At 35.9% G+C, this 22,104-nt stretch overlaps 3 protein-coding genes across 5 annotated transcripts in view; all 3 read left to right on the top strand.

The window, feature by feature from the left end:
* The first annotated feature begins 173 nt into the window (after positions 1–173).
* Positions 174–15,272, top strand: LOC126781194 (tyrosine-protein phosphatase non-receptor type 23). Of its 2 annotated transcripts, none has more exons than XM_050506039.1 (21): positions 174–369; positions 449–651; positions 927–1,249; positions 1,480–1,653; positions 1,949–2,235; positions 2,556–2,746; positions 4,588–4,732; positions 4,889–5,120; positions 5,498–5,697; positions 5,844–5,976; positions 6,262–6,429; positions 6,563–6,721; positions 6,830–6,916; positions 7,014–8,822; positions 8,967–9,487; positions 10,554–10,697; positions 11,951–12,079; positions 12,474–12,655; positions 12,916–13,088; positions 13,421–13,543; positions 13,769–15,272. In XM_050506039.1, the coding sequence occupies exons 1-21, from the start codon at positions 283–285 to the stop codon at positions 14,002–14,004; spliced, it is 5,706 nt and encodes a 1,901-aa protein (XP_050361996.1). In that variant the 5' UTR covers positions 174–282; the 3' UTR covers positions 14,005–15,272. The 2 variants fall into 2 exon arrangements, with proteins under 2 accessions (XP_050361996.1, XP_050361995.1); XM_050506038.1 differs by having other exon boundaries at positions 6,984–8,822.
* Positions 15,273–19,916: 4,644 nt separating this feature from the next.
* Positions 19,917–22,104, top strand: part of LOC126781205 (protein spire) — a 156,715-nt gene continuing 154,527 nt past the window's right edge. For both annotated transcript variants that reach the window (XM_050506068.1, XM_050506067.1), the window contains exon 1: positions 19,917–20,502. In XM_050506068.1, the coding sequence (XP_050362025.1) occupies positions 20,238–20,502 (265 nt within the window). In that variant the 5' untranslated portion in view covers positions 19,917–20,237. The remainder of the gene's footprint in view (positions 20,503–22,104) is intronic.
* Positions 21,525–22,104, top strand: part of LOC126781252 (larval/pupal rigid cuticle protein 66-like) — a 271,467-nt gene continuing 270,887 nt past the window's right edge. The window contains exon 1 of the mRNA XM_050506146.1: positions 21,525–21,529. The gene's annotated coding sequence lies outside the window, so the exon portion shown is untranslated. The remainder of the gene's footprint in view (positions 21,530–22,104) is intronic.

Genomic DNA, 22,104 nt, shown 5'->3' with positions numbered 1-22,104 from the left:
GGATAATTGCGGTATTATTAAATATTCCCGAAAAATAATTAAAAAGGAATATAAAATACTCATGATTGATTATTTATCTTATCATGTGTACCTTTATCAAAAATATACATTTTAGTTATTTCTGTGGCAACTTGCAACATTTCCTTTCACCTTATCTATTTTATACGTCTAATGTGGATGATATCCAAACAAAAATGACAGTACATTATTAAAGAAATCCAATTTATGATGAAATTAGTTTCTGTATTTATAACTTAGTAACAGTGAAAAACGTTTAAAAAGATGGAAGCTGTTCCTAAATTACCGTTAATAAGCTTTGAGTTAAAAGTGAGTACAGAAAATACACATTTTGGACCAAAACTGAAACAAGTAAGTGACTACATATTCATTTATTTATGCACCTCTCTTTTCGCTCTCTTTGTCTACTAAGTTGTGTATTTTTATCTAGTACATAGCAGAGGCGTACAGGGAGGATCCGGATAGCTACGGAAATGAGATACATCAATTGGAAGGACTGCGGTCAGCGGCCGTTAGACCAACTCACGACTCGACAGGGCTCGATGCCCTTATTAGATACTTTTGTCAGCTGCGAGCAATCCAAAGCCGATTCCCCATGGGTAAAGGTCAATCCGTGGCCTGCACATTTGCATGGTAACTAGATAGTCAAATTAAATTAGGCCCATGTATTGATTTTTTACAACCAAACTAGTTAATGTCACTGCAGCATTTGTTATGATTCATTCCACTTATGATGAAGAAACTAGTTGAATAATAGTTCAATTCTATATTAAATATTTATGTAGTGTAATATTGATTGAATCTATTGTTTTCTTAAAAATTAAAATCTTATAAAGACTGTCTTTTATTGTTATTTCTAATGTAAATGTTACATAGAAACAATGCTAACATAGTAATTTTTTTTCTAGGAAAGACTTATATGCTAACATGAGCTGTTCTCTAGCAGACATCAAATTTGAAATGGCTTGCATATTGTATAACATTGGAGCTCTACATACTCAGCTTGGCTCTTCAGAGCCTAGAACATCTGCTGACAGCCTCAAAGCTGCATGCCAGCACTATCAATATGCTGCTTGGGCATTTCAATTACTGAAAGAACAGTATCCACAACCACCTGGTGCTGATGTTTGTTCTGATATCTTAAGATTGCTACAAGAAATTTGCTTTGCTCAGGGGCAAGAGTGCATCCTCGATAAAAGCATACAAGACACAAGGAAACCTAGTGTAATAGGTATAAACTTGTTGTATAAAAACATTATAAATAAGTAAACATTTTGTTCAAACTGTATATATAGAACAATAAAAACGTTTATAAGTACGACAATTAAAAGAGGGAAAATGATGACTTAATTATTATGTTACATTTTGTAAATAGATTTTAAGAACTTTGGCATCAATGTCTAAAATTGCTGTTTATTTTCAAAATATAAACATTATTAATGTTGTTATGTATTATTTTAGGTTCGGTTGCTACACAAGTTATGTATCTTTACAAAAATTCATTAGCGCTGCTAGGTCCATCTACAGGTACAGACAATATACATGAAATAATTGGAACGAAACTTTACAATTATTGGCATCGTTATTTAAGTTTCAAATTATGTTACATTGGATGTGTTGTTGCGTTATATCAAGGTACGTACAGAACTTTATAATTTAAATTTAATTATTGATACACACAGTAACTAACCATGTCAATCACACATGTACTTGGTACATCTAATATTTCTGTATCTAAATATTAAATCTATTCGGATTTAAAGGTAGAGGATAAGAAAAGAGTGCATGTTTGAAAGTATATAATTTAAATATACATAATTGATAACAGTGGGATATTCATATAGATAGTTCTTCATTATTATACATATGAATATAATACTAAAAATTATACATTAATTATACTAAAAATATAGTTAAACTTCAAACACAGGTATGCATGCTGAAGAACAGCAGAAAATGGGGGAACGAGTTGCATTTTATCAGCTTGCTGTTGATAGGCTCAGTGAGGCAAGAAAGCTAGCAAAATACATTGAACCAGTACAAGTAACACAGGAGGCTCTAACATTTACAAATGACGTTGTTGAGGGTAAACGAAAGGCAGCTAAGAATGAGAATGAGTTTATTTATCATGAGGAAGTGCCAGAAAAAGATATGTTGTCAGATCTGAAGCCAGTGTGTCTTGTGAGCGCTGTTGCTATCAACTTCAGTGATCCTGAGGTTGGTCAATGGTCTTATGTGATTTATCTGTTTTACTTTGTGTTAAATACTGCATATTATAGATAAATTGATAGGCCAATTAATCAATGATTATTTTTATTATCAATTAGTCTATTTCATCTCTCAGTGAATCTTTTAACATTAAATCTAATTTAAAATCACTTCAGTTTACCAAACCAATTGAGCCAAAATTGTTCACACACATTTGGAGCTTGTGAAAATAATTTATCTTATGTACTAAATTTTATTAAATAAGTTTTATTTTAACAGGTTAGTTAAATTGTGTTTTCGTTCTATTTCTTATATATTTATTTTTCAAGGTGTCAGGGCCGGATATATTTTCCCGATTAGTACCAATGGTGGCCCATGAAGCATCTTCAATGTATTCAGAGGAGAAAGCCAAGCTATTACGTCATGTGGCTATTAAAGTTGATGCTAAAAACACTGAACTCACGGAGTTTATGTCTTCTCTTCAGCTTGATCAACTGGACGTTTTGGATTCTGATCAAAAGTAAGCTACTCTAACAATTATTTGTTGGCTATTAATATATTGTAGATAAGGAGAGATCAAACCACCAGCAAACTTACACAAATATAATATTATACAGTGGAAGCTAGAAATAATCAGCTTCGGCCAATAGACAGTCACAGTAGCAACTAGCTTAGCTTAGCTTGGGTGTTGGCTGTGCTAATATGCCGTGTCACGTAAAACCTTTGGTCCTTCGTTTGCGTTAGTGCGTGAGACGTTTGTGTTTGTTAGTACTTGCGTGCTATAATCTGTTTCATAAAGATAGCTAGTCTCTTTTGGGTCGCCGAACGATTAGGAAAACGGTCACGTGGACATTATCACAAATACAAACAAGGAAAGTGCTTTTCTTAATTTCCTACAGAACACCTGGCTGTAAATACTCGGGCTATTCATACAATGCCGGGGCGGCTCGCTTGTAATAAATATATAAATACAGAATGACTTATGGTGGATGGTTATTGGTTAGTAAACTTCAAAGAAATAGGATTTGAGGATAAAGACACTAACATAAAAGAATGTGTTGTTATCAAATTATTATCATTATCAATCACTCACCGTAGACAAAGGAATCTATCACAAGAGTGGGAAGTAATAAATCATTTGTTTGACGACCATTTATTCTGAAGTACAATGATACACTGAATAATATTAATTTATGATTTGTTAAGCTTTGGTAAAAGCCGAGATGGCCTAGTGGTTAGAACGCGTGAATCTTAACCGACGATCGTAGGTTCAAACCCGGGCAAGCACCACTGAATTTTCATGTGCTTAATTTGTGATTATAATTCATCTCGTGCTTGACGGTAAAGGAAAACATCGTGAGGAAACCTGCATTTGTCTAATTTCATTGAAATTATGCCACATGTGTATTCTATCAACCCACATTGGAGCAGCGTGGTGGAATAAGCTCCAAACCTTCTCTTCAAAAGAAAAATAAAAATAAAATATTTAAAATGGGATAAAAAATATGGTCTATAAGTAATAAACATATCTTGGATACGATAGATTTGTGCCGTATTAACGTTAATGCCTATGCACATTGACTTTTGCATAACATATCTGTTTATGTTTTCTTAGTCCACCAAAGCTTACCAGTAACAGCCTGTTAATGTCCCACTGCTGGGCTAAGGCCTCCTCTCCCTTTTTGGGGAAAAGGTTTAGAGCTTTTTCCACCACGCTATTCGAATGCGGGATGATAGAATATAATGAAATTAGACACATGCAGGCTTCCTCACGATGTTTTCGTCCACTGTCAAGCACGAGATGAATTATAATCACAAATTAAGCACATGAAAATTCAGTGGTGCTTACCCGGGTTTGAACCCACGATCATCGGTTAAGATTCACGCGTTGTAACACTAGGCCATCTCGGCTTTGATTTATATATAAGCCTAAATATATATTTATCTGTATATATTTATAATGGACACTGTTTTTACTTATTTTTTATATATTATTTGTTCATACACTTAGCTGCAAACATTTTAATAAATGATGACCGGGAAGTTCAAGAAGAAGAAACCTATCTTCTATTTTCCTGTTTTTTTTTGTTGGAGTACAATAAAATATATTTATATATTATATAATGACTTATTATTTGTAATACATATAAAACTAATCAAAGTATTACGTAAAATAAAAAATAAATGCCAATAAAGTATATGAATTGTCCGATAGAACAGTAAATTATTATTATTAGAACATTTCTTGATATGCAATTGTTAATATGTTCCTATTAACTAATTTTAACAAGGCTGCCACGGTTTAAAACGTTGAGTTGATTGTTTAGTTTAAAACATAAAAAATATTCCTTAATCTTTCAGGATTCCTCAAGAAATTGTGGATAGATGCGCCGCTATGAATGCCAAGACGGATATTATCCAGACACTCGTAGACTCCATGAATAGTCTTGCAGAGATCATCAGTGATGTTGAGCATTCGCTTAATGAGATTAAAACAATTATTCAGGTATTATATATATATTTAAATATTCAAGTTAAATGTTTACTAGTGTTTCAAATTATCTATATATGTTTGTCTGTCTGTCAAAAAAAAAAAGTTATTTCATTAAAATTGAAAATTATAATAGCAGAAACTAATATGTACATGTATGGTTAAATATAGGAAGAGACGATGAAAGAAAAAGAATATCAAAAACAAATGGGTCCCCGACCCCCTTCGATCGTGCAGACTGAAATATCTCGCGAGTACCACAAGTACCAGGAGGCACACTCGCGTACCAACGAGAGCAACCAGGTCCTACACAAGGCCATGACGCTTCACATTGCAAACTTGAAGCTGCTGTCCCAGCCGCTCGAGGTCCTGCAGAACAAGATACCTAGCATCGAAAATATCGGTAAGTGATAAAATCTACGGCCGTCGTGAATAGAATAGGGTCCGATTGAATATCTTTTTTGGTCGAAACTGTCAATTCTCACTGTCCATACTCAACTTTCGATCCTCGAACCGAGCAGAAGCCGCGGGAAATAATATATATGCAATATATATATATATAGAATATATGTGTATATCAATATTGCAAACCAAAATATAAATTATAATACAAATGACGACTTTCAATGAAGAGGTGCACCAGGCGGTCAGATATAACGACGTCTGACCGCCTGTCACACCAGAAAGTGTTCAGGCAACCTTTTCCAAATATAAACGACACATATATAAGAACAAAATGAACTACATAACACTGTTCCAATGACACGCGGCTGCCCGCAGAGGGGCTGGACCGCGACACGATGGCGGAGATGCGGCGCGTGGTGGGCAAGGCGCGCGACATGCAGCGCCAGCGGGACGCGCTCGTGCAGCAGCTGCGCGTCGTCGTGGCCGCCGACGACATCACGGCGCAGCTGCTGGCGCGCGGCAGCGACACGCTCGAAGACGTGTTCCGCCGCGAGATCAACAAGTACACGTCGCAGGTCCGTGCGACGTGACGGTGCCGTAGTGCACGGGGGGGGGGGGGGCACTTAAAGTCAGCTTGAAATAGTTACATTTACTGATTAGAAAAATAATATGCTAATGAAACGAGTTAGTGAGTTAGTTATATTTGTTCCGCCTGTTTTAGGTTAAAATAATAGAGCAAAACTTGGCCGCCCAGGAAAATATAATCAACAAGCTCACCTCGCTGTACGCCTCGTACGGGGACTCCAGACGGCTGCTCTCGGACGTGCTCAGGAAGAGGGAGGGGCTCATAAATGGTAAACTTTTGTCTTTACAAATATTCTATCGTGCAAGGGAAAATAAATCGTATATCGCTCCTGTTAGTATAAAAAGTCGTTTGTATATATATATAATTTAAGTTCCAAAAATTTATATGTTACTTATTTACAAGCTATACAACATTAACCATAGAAATGTACAGAAATAATATGACTATTATATAATATAAACATAATACAATAAATAATTTCGTTGCTCTCATAAAAGTAGACAATTTTTATATTCAACCTTATGCACTAACAACATCGAGACGTCTCCCCCAGCGCTGGTGACGTCGTACGACACGCACGCGGAGCTGCTGGGCAAGTCGCAGAAGGGGCTGGAGTTCTACCGCAAGCTGTCGCACAACGTGTGCGGGCTGCTGGCGCGCCTGCGCAGCGTGTGCCAGGTGCAGCGCGAGGAGCGCGCGCAGATCCTCGCCGCGCAGAAGGGTCAGTACTGCTGCACTCTCGCTTGCCCACAGACCACGCACGCTTTTCAAATATAAAAATTCGCTCATTATCATTTTTTGAATTTCTGTCAATTTACAACTTTAATAATCATGACGATTTTATTTTTTTAAAGCTCCAACACCTGTAACTTCAGCTCCCGCTAAACCTGTCGATGCTGCGAAAGTTCTCAATACTGTTCCTCCGCCGAGCGGTGGGGGTACATTGAAGCTTAAAGACTATCTTCCGTACATGAAGAACAGGGCTCTCGCTAGACCGCCAGCGGCGCCGCAACGTGAGTCCTTTATGTGACTAGAGCATGTTTCGTTTAACCTTGTAAATATAATTTGTAGTTAGAAACGGCAATCTACTAAAACTGAATTTGTGAATAACCAATTTTCAGCTCAAACAGACTCAATACCTAGTGAGTCATATTATCCGGAGACGATATATCCGACATCGGTCCGGCCGACGCCCGTGGGATCGGAAGGTAGGTTTCATTTTAAAAAGAAAAACGCAATGCTTTCCATAGATATATAAATATTATTTTGTTACAGCAACAGATATAACACAACCTAACTTCCCAGATGGCGTTGTAATGCCTCAAGGGATGCAAAACGTCCCCAACCCCTATGCACGACAGTACCAAACTTACATGCCTGCTGAAAATGATCCTTATTCAGCTAATTACGCTTATCCGATGGCGAAATTCAACAAACCAGAAGAGAATTACAGCCATTCTCCGTATATACCACCTCAATATTTGTCACATATGCCTGATCCCCAAACATATACAAACCCATGTTACTCCGCGACGCATAACAATAGCACGGCAGTCACCGACTCGCAAAATTCAGCCGCGTATAACAATATGAATCAAGCTAATGTTAATCAAAATACAAACCAATACAATGTGTACAATGATCCGCACATGACCAACCAAATTGGATCCACATTTGATCCAAATGCTCAGTATAACCAAGTTAATCAAGATTTCACCGCGAGTTTCGCCGCAATGCAAGTTTCTGCTCCGAAATCGGAACCCATCAGTAATTACGGCGGCGAATATTCGCAAACGCACTACAGCGTTCAATATCCTCAATCATTGACACCAAATATGGCTACATACAGTAACGCCGGACATAATTCCAATACTAATATGGTAGATTCACCATTGCCAATCGGAAACAGTATGAATTACCCATACACCGATCAAATGCCACAATATGGCCAAAACATGCCTAACACTAATATGAACATGGCAAATCAACAGCCTAACTTACCATATTCGGTCTCGAATAGTTCAAACCAAATACAAAATGTTTCGAATGCAAATATACAATACTCTATGCCAAACATGTCTAATACTATGCCAAACATGTCTAATACTATGCCAAACATGTCTAATACTATGCCAAACATGTCTAATACTATGCCAAACATGTCGAATACTATGCCGAATACGTCTAATGCTATGCCGAATACGTCTAATGCTATGCCAAACGTATCTAATACTATTCCAAACGCACCAGCTGGTACAATGAATTATGCCAATCCTATGCAAAATGTTCCGAATTCTGTCCCAAACACTTTGAATCCGGTTTCGATGCCTAGTTCCATGGGACCTGTGCCGATTGCTTCTGGATATTCCGATCAACAATATGCGTACTCTTCTACAGACGCGAATATGTCTCAAGGTTACGTATATACGAATGCGGAGAAACCTGTAACCGCTACTAATATGAGCGTGCCTAATTTTGGCGTAGGACAAACATACAGCGTTCCAAACGAACCTACGAGCTACGTCGATACAAACTTTTCTCAAATGGACGCATTAGACAAACCGATTAAATCACACGTAACCGGAGAGGCTTTATCATCAAATATACCAAAGTATCAAAATTATAATACAGCTATGAATTATGTGGGCGATCAGGCAACAAGTGCACAGTACGGAGAGCAAAATAACGTAAACTATGGACAGATGTATCAAAACCATCCCGGTTACTCTTTTAACGCTACGTCGGGTGGTTACGATTACAATTATGGATCACAAAACACGTATTCAAATTATGGACAAGCGAATATAGACCCTCAAATGGCGGAGAAAGATGTAAATTGGGCTAATCCAGGAATGTACACGAGTGCTGGAGCTTGTAATACTGTGCAGTCGCCGTCTGAGAATCCTCAAATGCCATCAGCGGATGGTAGTAATGAGCAAACGTACTTCAATTTACCTTACGGCTACCTAACTGCTACAAATCAAGCAAACGAATTCATCAACTCAACTCAAACGATTGAAGTGACCACGAACTACGGTGCCAATATGAATAATTCGACTTACATGCAATCCGGACAAGCTCAGGACACAAGTGTTACGTTTACTAACAACCAAGGTAAGAATTTGTAAGATATATAATATTCACTGTACTCTGTTAAATGTTTATGTAGTCAATTTAGTAGTTTAGATATTGTAAACATTATGGGAATAAATGATTTGAAAAGGACACGAGATTTTTATTTATTATCTTCCTTTTCAGTGTCAACAACAAAAGAAAATGTCATCGAACAGTCTGGCTCGAATGAGATAGTCGATCAGAATTGTCAACCAATTGAGTCTACCACTCAAAACAAAACAATTACGCCTACAGACCAAACTACACCCGTCGAAAGCGCTCCGAAAGAAATACCAGAGGCAAATCCAGCTTCCGACGTAGAGGGACAAAAGCCCGAACTGACAACATTCGATCTTTTATCCGAAATTGATTTTACCGTCGTACAAAAACCGCTTATGCCTGAAATTAAAGTGCCTCAGATATCAGAAAGAGCGATATTTAAACAGACCTTAACAACTAAAGTACAGCCCCCTGCGAAACAAGAACCCGTAGAAGAAGAGATTGAGAGACCGGAGAAAAGAGATATATTCTCAGATCCGAGTCTGCTAAATCAATTCACGCAGGAGGTGAAGAACTTGCAGAAATTTACCGATTCTTTAACCAATAAAACAGCCGGTGGGATAACGGTCTTAGATTCGAAGTGGAAGTCCCTTCAAGAAGTGCAGGTATAACAAATTCTGTTATAGTATATTATAAGTAAAGTTGTATCAGCTAATTGCCGCCCGCTTGTGAAAGTGGGGGGAGGTGTAAGGTCTTTCTCTCTTTGTCCTTTTCAGTACCCCTGACAATGTGTATGCAAATTTCATGATGAGCGGATTGAGTAGTTAAGAAGTAAAAGCGTAACAAACAAACAAATTCACTTCGCATTAATAATAATAATGTCCTCCAGACCGATTTAGGCCACGGCGGCTCATTTCAAGAGAGGTTAGCCAACTACGCAAGATTTATTGCACAAGTGTGTGTGCAAACACAGATGCATTCTTTATTCCCTAACTCTCATAACCCGATGGGACGGCAATCCGACACTACCGGATAGAGTTCACGCGCAGGACCAACGGCTTTACGTGCTTCCCGAGGCACGGGAGTGTACACACTTCCATGACTTCCAACTTCCAGACTGCTGGCAACTGACAGTCTGCTACTGAGAATTTTTGCCAAAAAAATTAATACCTTTTTATTGGCCGGACCTTACATGTAGCCACTAGACCAACGAGGCAGTCAATTGTAATATTAGTAAGGATGTTCTATTATCTATGATAATGGATTTTATTTATGAGGCGCCACCGCGGTTTCGTTCGCGTGTTCACGACTAAATCATGTAATTGTTTTTTTTCGTTATCTCCATGCATGCTAAGATTTTCATGTCATGGAATGATAGCGTTGCAAGTGCGTTACTAACGCTGTTTTAGAACTTACATGCATGCATTTAAATTCTTGGTTAAAATAACATGTTAATTTTGCATGCAATGTTACTTTTTAGATAGAAATATTTTGTTTAGTGTTATCACGTGCACGGCGGTGAAGGAAAACGCCGTAAGAAAATTGTAAAAAAAAGCTGCGATGTTCCAGCCAGGATTTATGAGCTATTGTTTACAACGCTTTAATTCGGTCTAAAACAGGCGAAATTCCACACATTATAATATTAATATGTATACAAATAAAATTATTACGAAAATACAAAAATACATATATTTATATTTGTGTAATATGTATACATGTTAATTATTGTAGGCAAAGGAAAATATGAGCAGGTCTAAGTCAATAGCGAAGCAGCATACCAGAGGAAATATAGTGACTGAAGTAGTGCCTTATGACGACTCTAGATTAACTTTGAAGTCGGATCCGGATGCTTATATCAACGCCTCGTATTACAAGGTAATAAGGTTTAATATATTTTATTTATTGAATCTATTCTTAAGAATAAAAATAAAAGTATACAAATTTAAACGAAAAATTTCGTTATTTTCGATATCTCAATATTGTAATATTATACACTAATTATAATTAAAAATAGTCCTACATACGTAGTTGAATTATTATCATATAATTAGTATTTCAGTTTAAAAATAAAGAATTTGTATCAATCATGCTGTCATCGAAAGATCCAGACCATGAATTTTAGCTTTAGGGTTTTAGGGCGAGTAGGGTCGACATTTATATTACATATTATAACATTGTATATTATGGCTTGCCTACCTACGAATGTATAGTGACAGCTTGTGAATATTCCACTGCTGGGCTAAGGCCTCCTCTCCTTTTTTAAGAAAGTTTGGAGATTTTACCACGCTGCTCTAATGCGGGTTGGTGGAATACACATGTGGCAGAATTTCAGTGAAATTAGACTCATGTAGGTTTCTTCACGATGGTTTCCTTTACTTGACTTATAATTAATCTGAATTACAAACATAAATTAAGCACATGAAAAAGCACACACAACGGTGTTTGCCCGAGTTTTGAACTCACGATCATCGCTTAAGATTCACGCGTTCTATCCAATGGGCCATCTCGGCTTCTATGACTCTCTAATTACACCCTATATAAGCTAGTATACAGCACATGTATCTTAAAATAATATTTCAGTTCTAAATTCGCTTAGCAATTTGTGTTTATAATTCGTCACGTGCTCGGCGTAATACAAACATCACACAACACAACCCTCATTGGACCAATGAACTCATTAAGACATTATACTGGTGGTATTGATATGATATTTATACTGTTGGTAGGGCTTTTGCAAGCTCGTCTGGGTAGGTACCACCCACTCATCAGATATTCTACCGCAAAACAGCAGTACTTGGTATTGTTGTGTTCCGGTTTGAAGGGTGAGTGAGCCAGTGTAATTACAGGCACAAGGGACATAAAATCTTAGTTCCCAAGGTTGGTGGCGCATTGGCTATGTAAGCGATGGTTGACATTTCTTACAATACCAATGTCTAAGGGCGTTTGTGATCACTTACCATCAGGTGGCCCATATGCTCGTCCGCCTTCCTATTTTATAAAAAAAAGACATACAGTGGGACGTGTACAGTCTACCACTTTTAACTAGTATCTGCCTAATAATAATAAGAAACAAAACTTCTCCGTAATCAAGGTCATCGAGATTATTATAAACATTTTAATGTTTGCAGCAATTAGCGCCATGGTGCATTCCACTGGTGATAGCCAAGTGTCCCGAAGAGCACGAGTACACGGTGTTCTGGAAGGCGATGCTAGAATATAAGATATCCTGCATCGTCTGTTTGCTCAGTGAAATCGAGGTACGTGAAGTGGTGTTTTAAATATTACAGAAGTTTTAACATCTTAACATGTTTAAAATTAAAATCAAAATCGCATATTTGGTCGCATTTGTTATAACTATAAAAATTGGATTGTTAATAAATATTTTAATTCTTCTAGGAGCCTTTATATGCGTCATGATTAACTGTTGTTATCTCAGCACTAATTTAATCCTTTGTCTCTACTTCCACCTTTACAAACTTTACCTTTCGTCGTAGTTTAATTTTAACAAAGGCTTGGAAACTGGCAAGTAATATCTCATAGGACTAATGCTACATTCTTTGACTCCTGTTCTAACAAATCAGTCAGTTTTTAATTATTGACAATATAATTTTCATTTAGTAGAAATATCTGAAAAAGTTAAATTTTAAACAGATGCAAGGCAACGCCTATTGGCCTACAGCCAAGGGTCAATCCATAGAACTCTCGGACGGCGTTCGCGTCGCCCTAGACGAGGTCACCTGCACCGTACACTGGACGGAGAGGCAATTGACTGTCACTCAAGGAAAGAACGTGGCGAAAGTCACGCATTTTCAGATCAACGTTTTCCCGGCAAAGTAAGTAATACGTAGTCCTCGATAAGAGTAAAAAATATTAAAAACCGCGGGCGTCGTAGTTTGGGGACGAAGCCTCTTATATAAAATCGAAATAAACAAAGCTAAAAAAAAATTAAAATTGATATAATAGGATCGTGCTCTTAAATAGGTATTACCGCTGCACTTTCTAACTACACGAAATGTAGTCTAACTCCAAAATACTCGGTCGCACACGAGCTATTCGCCAAGCGTTCGCTAAGTGACCACATCTCGCACGCCAGGATCGCGTGCGCGCCGCTGGTGCTGCTGGCGGACCGCGTGGCGCGCGGGGCGGCGCGCGGGGCGGCGCGCGGGGCGGCGCTGCAGTGCGCGCGCGGCGCGGGCCGCTGCGCGCTGCTGGCGCTGCTCGTGCTGGCGCTGAGCCAGCTGCGCGCCGGCCAGCCGCGTCTGTGCGGTGAGTACCACTGCTTAGTAGAACTCTACACACGTCACATATTCTCCGGATACGTCAGATATTCTATCGCTAAACAGTACTTAGTGCTGTTGCGTTCCGGTTTGAAGGGTGAGTGAGCTACTACGGGCCCGAGGGACACAACATCCTCGTTCCCGAGGTTGGGGGCGTGTTGGTGATGTAAGGAATGGTTAATATTTCTTACATCGTCAATGTCTATGGGCAATGGTGACCCCTTAATATCGGGTGGCCAGTCCGGCAACCTATAACATGAAAAATGAGTTGTCCTACATACTTTGCATTGCTAGTTACTAATAATTCGTCTTCGGTCCCAGATATGCTGGACGCGGGCTGTGTGAACTTATATAAGCATCGAACGAACGTGTTGGAAGATACCAAGTACCTAGCGGATGCGTACAGGACTGTCCTGTTTTACGCGCAGGGCGTTCTTTGTTCGGGTGAGTAGAAATCACTGTCGTAAAATGCCTTAGTTTTTTATGTTTAAATACTTAGGACGCGTATATCTTAATTGAAGATCGTTTGTTCAAATCCAAACAAGCACTTTAACTGAGTTTTCATATAGTTTTGTCCTTATAATTAATTTTTCTTCGGAGATTAAGGAAATCTTAAACCTGAATGTCGTTAGCCGCACTATTAATAATACTGCTGTTATTCCTCATAAGGTACAACAATGTTCAACGGTGAAGCTGTAGTATCCTTAGCTAGCGGAGCTTCAGTTCTACCCCCGATGTCGCCCTCCCCAGCAGTATCGGCTACCTCCTCGACCACCTCGACGAACAAAACCAAGTTTTCACGTGAGTCATTTGAAGAGATGCGTCAGGCTCCAGGGCTCAAGAGCGGCGATATGAAGGATCCATTAAACTTTCTAGACCCGCTGTGGAGTTTGAAGAAGAAGTAGACGATCATAGTAAAATTATAATTTCCTCGCCATAGTATAACCCTCCACTTCGTTGACTTGAATTTGTTTTGTGATGGCCTTTAGGTAACTCGATTGATTATTTGTTACTAAAACAGAGTGGAACGTAAAATGATATTATATTAAAACATTGAATTGTCTCTTTCATATTATATTCATTATTACTATATCACTGAAATTAGTATAATTAAGTATTATTTCTATTGTTAAAAAAAAATATCATAAGTCGATAGTTCGAATTGTCTCATTAACATGCGTACCTTATGACCTTTTTTCTGTTTATATTTATTATGAATAATTGAACAATAATTAAACGTTGTATAAAATTACGAATGTTTGGCTTATACATCAATTTCAGGAGGTTGTTATTATATAAAGTATTAATTCGATATTAATCAGTTAATAAAAATTGTATAAGACTAAATATTTATATGTTATGACGTCAATGTCGTTAAAACATGAAATACAGTGAGACATCATTTAAGCCTTTTTAATATTTATATTAAAGAGAATAGAGAGACTAACATATAAAATAAATAAATTGTTACGAAGGTTACAGACAGACATGGCATTTTATAAATATAGCGAAGATGTTGATATTATTTATTGATATTTTGTTGTGAATTAAAATCTTGTATATTTAAATGATTATAATTAAAATATAAAATTGATAAAACATACAATTGTCCTTTTTAAGCAAAGTTAGTACGATTGTACTGTATTCATTTCGATTGATTAAAAATTTATTCCAAATTAAAACATGTTCGTGGAAATCTATACGGAAGGTTGCAACCAGAAATTACGATAAACACTCACCGACCAGTTATGTGGATGTTGCTTAAACCCATATATATAATAATAATATGTCACGTAGGTATTTATAAATTATATTTAGAACATTCCTACATTCCATATTTAAAAAAAAATTGAATGTTTATTTTTTTTTTAATAAACAATTCTTGGTCATTTTGAAAATGATGTGACACAACAAAATGTGACCTTCGGCCGTTTAATATAACGCTAATTATAACTTATATGTGTATCCATTCATTCTAAATCGACCCTAATAAAAAAAAACATTATTATAATAAGGTATCAATTTTTGACTGTACTGTAATAAATTATTATGTATAATTCAAATTATTACGTATGATCAATTTTTAAACTATATTAATGTATTCGGCTGTATGTAAGATAACATTCTTAAGATTTCTCTAGAGACTGGTATGTTATTATGTACTTTAAATAAATATTGGAAACCAAATGCGTAGTTTTTTTTTCAAGTAACTCCGAGTAATGGCTAAGACCACCTGTTGTGCTGGACATACCTATTTGTTTTTTTTTTTTGGGTTATGTAAACTTTGTAATGAGGTATACAATAGAGTCAAATATATAAAAGTATGTATCTGTATAGTTATTTATTATATAATTTGTACATAAATTATTAGTTTTAATGCCAAGTTTCTTTCCCCTAAAAAGGCTAAGACAGATATATTATTACAGTGAAAAGTACATTCTAAAAGGTAGTGTTTATGTTATGTAGACGAGTTTCAGCAAAATACAGCAAAAAATGCAAAGATGTAGTATTTCGGAAATTGTAAACTATCTTGTTAGTCTGTTTTTTTTAAAGGATTATAAGGGCGCCGATGATTCCAGTCAAAAAGAATAAGTTGGAGTTAGTTTAGTGATAGGTTCTTGAGTGATCAAGTAATAAGAATGTTTCAGATAAATACTCCGTATTGTTAAGGATTGATATTAAAGCAATAATTTCCTTGTATAATACTTGTTTGAAGCCAAGCAATGCAGTCCTTAGGTCTCCGTGTGAATGTAAATATAGCGGGTAATATTTTGAGTTGGTTAGAGAATAAATTACCCATTATGATGTCCGGCAGATTCTCTTAGTGTACTAGTTTACGCTCCAGCGGGCAGGTTAAGGGGAAAGTGTTAGGCTTTTTTTTTTATGCGCCGGGATGGCAAATGACTCTACTCCACGTGATGGTAAGTGGTAGTAGAGTCCAAACGCGACGACGGCCAGTACAGTCGGGAAGAATGTTCTGTACTAGCCGTACCCGCCTTGCCGGCCCGCAAGATGCCTCTTCACGCCTCGTTTGAAGGAACCCGGGTTGCCGCCTGCTTAGATGATACAGGTACATGGTATACATGGTACCCTATGTCCTTCGAGGTGAGTCGCCTGATAGCGATGGCCGTGTCGCGGTTGTAAGTCACAGCGATCCCGTGGCCCTGCCGCCTTGCGAAGAGGCGGAATTCCGAGGTTTTAGTGGGTAGTATAGGACACATCCACATTGTCAGGGATACTGAAAAGGACATAGAAGGTACCCTATGTCCTTTTCAGTATCCCTGACAATGTGTATGCAAAATTTCATTAAGATAAGTTGAATTGTTAAGCCGTGAAAGCATAACAAAAAAAAAATTTGGTCTGATCTCGTCTCGAGATCTGAAATGGAGCAGACCAGCAGCTGAATCAACGAGGCAGTTATTTTAAAATTTTCTTATTTGAAATGTCTCTGTGTAGCGGTGATCACTTTATATAAAGTCGGTAGCGGAATGGAAAACGGAGCACTTGATGGTAAGTGGCTACCATTACCCATATATATTTGCTCTGAAAGAAATATTAGCCAATACTTACCGTCAGGTGTCTCATTTACGCCTCCGCTTACCTAGTATGGAATATACTCGTATTATTAATTGATTTTGCCGACTTTATTTGTTTAGGATAGATCATAAAACGAAAATTAATTAAAGTAAAAAAGAAGTTCATATTTTAGATATATTTGTAATATCAGTTAGTTGTATTTGGTTATACATTTTGTATCTTTTAAGCTAACTCCATCACGCTACTCATATGTCGGTGGATACACGTTTTGCATAATTTTATCCGATACGTACCTACTACGCATGATATTTCCTTCAGCGCAGACCAAGAAATGAATTATAAACAAATTTTTAATTTGTGCATGCCCGAGCCTGAACCCGCAATCTTTAATAAAGATTTACGGAATTTTAAAAGCTATACGTAGTTACTATACAGCGTTTTTTAATTTAATTTACTCGTCGTAAAAAAATTAAAGTATTTTAACAATGAAATATCGTGTCAAATTTTATTTACTATAATATTCAAACACACATTGACATTATAGTTCTAAGAATTATAAACGAAGAAACAAACAATAAGTACCTCCTCTTATAACTGACGACAAATATAATAATAATGTTCTTCGAACTTATTAGGCGAAACAATATTGATAAAATATTATTACAATGTTGTATTGCATTCAAGACTTAAAGCAAAATGTAATTTTTCGTTTATATCTTTTTTTAAATTAAAATCTATCATGGTTTAGTTAAGTAACTTACAACGTAATAATTTCAAATTTATTAGTGGTGAGGATTGCATTATCGACCTCGTTTCACTTCAGTTGTAGCAAGTGTTCGGCTGATCCTGGATTCCGAGGTTAAGCGATATTTATAATATTATTCTAATTTACAATTTTAGTTCTTATTTTAAATTTTATTATTTGGCTGTGGTTGTTAACAAAATATCTGTGAGTTGTCTTTGATTTTTATCGTTCTATTACAGACAAAATCGACTTTTTTTTGTGTATATAATATAACCGCAGACATTCAGATATCTAATGTTTATAAAAGGGCTTTATACTATCAACATGTATAAAGAATTAAAAGTATTTGTAACGTATTTCTATGTTATATTATTTGTAAAATTCACCCTTACTTATGGACTCACATATTCATTAACGATAAAAGGAAAATGAAATAAGTAGTACCTACTTGCTTTATTTATTTATAATTATATTTTTACCAAATAAAATAAATGACATATTTAAAAGGAAATATAATGTGAAGAAGGCGTGCTCTAGCGACATAAGCATTATATAATGATGTGCCTTAAAAAAGGGCAGTAGATACCGAAAAGTATTTCAAACATTCAGTGCGTTTAGTATTTTGTGCATTTGAAAGTCTTGTATTTAAATGGTTCGTTTATTTTATGTTATATACAAAAATAATACGGACTGAATTTATAAAATATTTCATGTACCTACTTATGTAAGTAATATAATGTATAACATCATATATGTATTTTTTATCTTATGTGATCTTACAATCTTCTGAAAAATACTCGTAAATATAAACAACGATTGATAAAATAATATTTATCGCGTAAATTATTAAAGTAAAGCGTAATGGACTATTTTATTGTTGTTCGCAAATATAAGCCGATCATAACTATATATCATTATGATCAATGAAGTTAATTTAGTTTTATATTAATATTATTTTAACAGTGATTTTTATATATTATTAACAAAACATTGTTCTACTAGTGTAACGTAAACTATGTACCCTTGTGTAAAACAAAAGCATATTTAACATAAGAAAATTTATGCATCCCTCTAACTGTAAGCGGGTAAGGCTCTATCCGAGCGACAAACTACGATGGGAGTTGGGACGTCATGGGATACGCATACTATTGTGCCGTACCGACAGCTAGCCTGCCTCTGATATGACTATAAAATTGTTATATGTAATTTGCATGCATTTTTAAGCATCATTAAATTTAAAGTAAATTTAAATTAAATAATAATTACTTGTTTCAGTTAGAACACATTTTTTTAATATTAGTGAATAATACCTCATTTTATTGTGTAAATTAGTGGTTGCTCGTATTTATGCATGCTAGCGAAGCGCTTCCTGGCGGACTGTTACTAAGAATTATTTTAGGAAAACTTTTTACTGTTCCGAATCTTGGCATTCGTATCCAGGAATTTGAAATTTGCAGCCCTATAACTAACCACTGAACCAATGAGGTTCACTTATACTGTGTAATATTTTTATTATAATAATAATGTTACGTTATGGCTGCTCGAATAGGCAATTAGTCATTAAAAATTAAACGCTAATATTTATGACATATCTAACCATTATTTAATTACCTATATAAAAGTCATTTTTATCGATTAATTAATTACGAAATTATTCGTTGAAATTAATCATTTTGAATCATGAGGTAATTATTCGTGTAAGTAGGCACCTATAAACACTTTACTTTGTATTTTGCATTAAGGTCACCACCTCAAAGTTTTTTACACAGGACTAGAAAGTTTAAAAATAATATATACAATATTAAACAATCTTGTTTGTAATCGTGAAAGTTAAAATAAAAAAATAAACATTTTTTTTTTTATTAGAAATCTTAAAATAGTTATAATAATAGTTTCATATCTGTAAAGATCCTTATACGTAAAACAGCAGTACTTGGTGTTGTTGTGTTCCGGTTTGAAGGGTGAGTGAGCCAGTGTAATTACAGGCACAAGGGACATAAAATCTTAGTTCCCAAGGTTGGTGGCGCATTGGATATGTAAGCGATGGTTGACATTTCTTACAATGCCAATGTCTAAGGGCGTTGGTGACCACTTACTATCAGGTGGTCCATATGCTCGTCCGCCTTCCTATTCTATATATAAAAAAAAGATTAATGCAGGGAATGAGAGAATACAAGATATTGGGCTACCCTACATTAAACAAACTATTTTGCTATATATTATAAATAAGGCAATATAATAATATTGCCTTATTTAAAAATAGTTCAATTTAAATAATCTGTTAGTTCTTATATTTTTTGTTAACGATTACTAGATGTATTTTTTTTATTTAAAAGGCAATGGAAATCTTATATTCAAAAAAATAACTTCGCTTTGTAGAAGAGACTTATGTAATTTGTCCCAGGGTGGTATATTTTCGGTAGTTATGGTGTACGGAATCTACGAGCGTCGACCGGCGCCCGCCACGCGCGTCTCACGACCGGCGACCACTGCGACCATGCCGCAGCCGTTCGCTAGTTCGGCCCGAACCGCCGATAAGAGTGCATGTGAACTGTGCCCGTTTCACGTAAAATCGCGCACGCGCTCTCGCGATCGTAGCAACGCGAAACCACCCAACGAAAACAGTTGGGAAAATTATTACACCACCCACTTTACTGAACGCAATTGTGACAGTGACGTTTCGGGAAGTCATTGACAGAACACGATTTTGTTATGATTTTGTAAAAATTGTTTTTCGTTAAAATTTTTAGTTTTTCAAATAAATTGAAAGTATTATTTGATCGGTGAAGAAGTGACATAATATAAAGTGCTGCTTGTGAGTTTTAAGAATGGGTCCGGGTGCTATAGGATAGCGCGATGATGCGCAAGGGTTCAGCCGGAACGCCCGGCGGGACTGAAGTCGCGCTGGACGCCGCCGACTGTCTGACATTGCAGCAGATTCTTAAGGCCTTCAACTCTAATATAAGCGAGGAGCACGCCTGGGCTCTGTTTTACCAAACATCCCGTTGCTACCAAAAATGCTTAGACGAAGGTACCGCTTACTATTTACCAACGGAGCTAGCACACGTTCTGCTCCATAGGGATGGCACCGTGCACCCTAGCACGCTGTTGCATATGCGAGGTGAGTGTATATTCTACAACACATACATTGCGTAGAATTCGATTGTCTAGAGTGAAGCAAAAAGATGTAATTATGATTTAAGACTTGATCTAAAAAAATAAGATTGATAGGCCAAAATCGGTTTTCTTGTAATATATCAAAATTGAGTAAACGAATAATGTGTGCTAAAGTTTTAATAAGAAAAGGAATGGTATGCGCTAAACAGCAATTCGTTTATAAATAGTCGTTTTTTATCCATGTTCGTAACGTTTATGCAAATGACCCGAACAAATTTCACGTTATCAGACGTGTAGGTATTATAAATTAACTTATCTCTATATCATTTTAATGTATGATACGACAATACATCATGTACGATTCTTATTGCTATTTCGAAAACTACTACCAGGTACTTATGCACATATTTTATTTTGTTGTTATAAATTGTACTATTATTTTCATAATACATAATCTCATTTACGCTGCTAAATTACCGATTTAAATATTTTAATCGATTACCCAAGACGTCTCGAGCTGTTAAAGTGTACTCAGAATTACAATATCGCTATTTTCTTATTAGATATTTTAATTTAACTATTATTAAATTGATCGCTGACAAGTAACCAGCATTACCGACGACATTTGACGACCCTGTGATAACGTATCTGAAGTTTTGTTAGTTGTAAAAGGTGGTATTTATCGACTAATTAGTATTCGCTAATGTTAACCTGATAACACGAAATCGATTTTTGAATAACAGTAAACAGTAAAAATTGGTTAAAATTTACACGAGGTTTTAAAATATAGGTAATCTATAAAAATAAATAAAATTGAAATGCCTTTTTGTGCCCTCAAAATAACTTTCTTTTTTAAAGTTAATATGAATATTTGCAAGTTAATAAAATAAAAACATATTTTTGTCTGTGTCTTTTTATCCCGGGATGATCTTTAAAATGAGTAAAAAGTACTATAAATAATATTTTTGTGTAGAGTATTCCAAGGCACCGTTAAATCTTTATTTCACCAAAATCGGTTGAGGATAATCTCAACCGATTTTGGTGAAATGAAAAGTTATAAACAACGTAAAAGTTAACGTACCTATTTGTTTACCGCTATTTTAGGTTTTAAGGCTTTTTATTATTGCATGTTATAATCCAATTTTGCGTATCGCGGGGACAGCTAGTTAATAATGAGTTATTATTCAATCAATGTTGCATATAAAATATTACTCTTCAACCGCAGCCGATAAATTTCATTATTTTTGATTCCATAACAATATTTGCTAAGTCAATTGTTATACCTTTGTTAAAATGAAAACTAGTGATGTTCAAATCATTTAAAATAAACAAATCGTTATACAGAATCTACAATAATTAGAAATTATATCTAAATATTGAAACAGAACCAAAGCACTTATCGTTGTATCAAACAATAATTTCTGATAAAATGTTGGTGTTGCGTAGCCATTTCTATGTATCTAGGCTTGTGTGGTGTGACACCGATCTTCGCCGACACCTTCATTGGTTATTATTTACGGATGCAATTCGACCGGTCCAACAACTTTATATGCATTTTATTGTGTACTGACCTATTTGCCGTTAAATGAATTTATTAGCCGGCTGC

The sequence above is a fragment of the Nymphalis io genome, chromosome 3 (assembly GCF_905147045.1).
Source record: "Nymphalis io chromosome 3, ilAglIoxx1.1, whole genome shotgun sequence".
Lineage (NCBI taxonomy): Eukaryota > Metazoa > Arthropoda > Insecta > Lepidoptera > Nymphalidae > Nymphalis > Nymphalis io.
This window is presented reverse-complemented; position numbering and strand designations above follow the sequence as displayed.

Bases quoted from the DNA above. Each gene is read 5' to 3' on its own strand.
- LOC126781194 (XM_050506038.1), top strand. From the start codon at position 283: ATGGAAGCTGTTCCTAAATTACCGTTAATAAGCTTTGAGTTAAAAGTG. The intron at 6,430-6,562 runs GTCAGTACTGCT...ATTTTTTTAAAG, and splicing joins GATCCTCGCCGCGCAGAAGG to CTCCAACACCTGTAACTTCA. The intron at 6,917-6,983 runs GTAGGTTTCATT...ATTTTGTTACAG, and splicing joins GACGCCCGTGGGATCGGAAG to CAACAGATATAACACAACCT.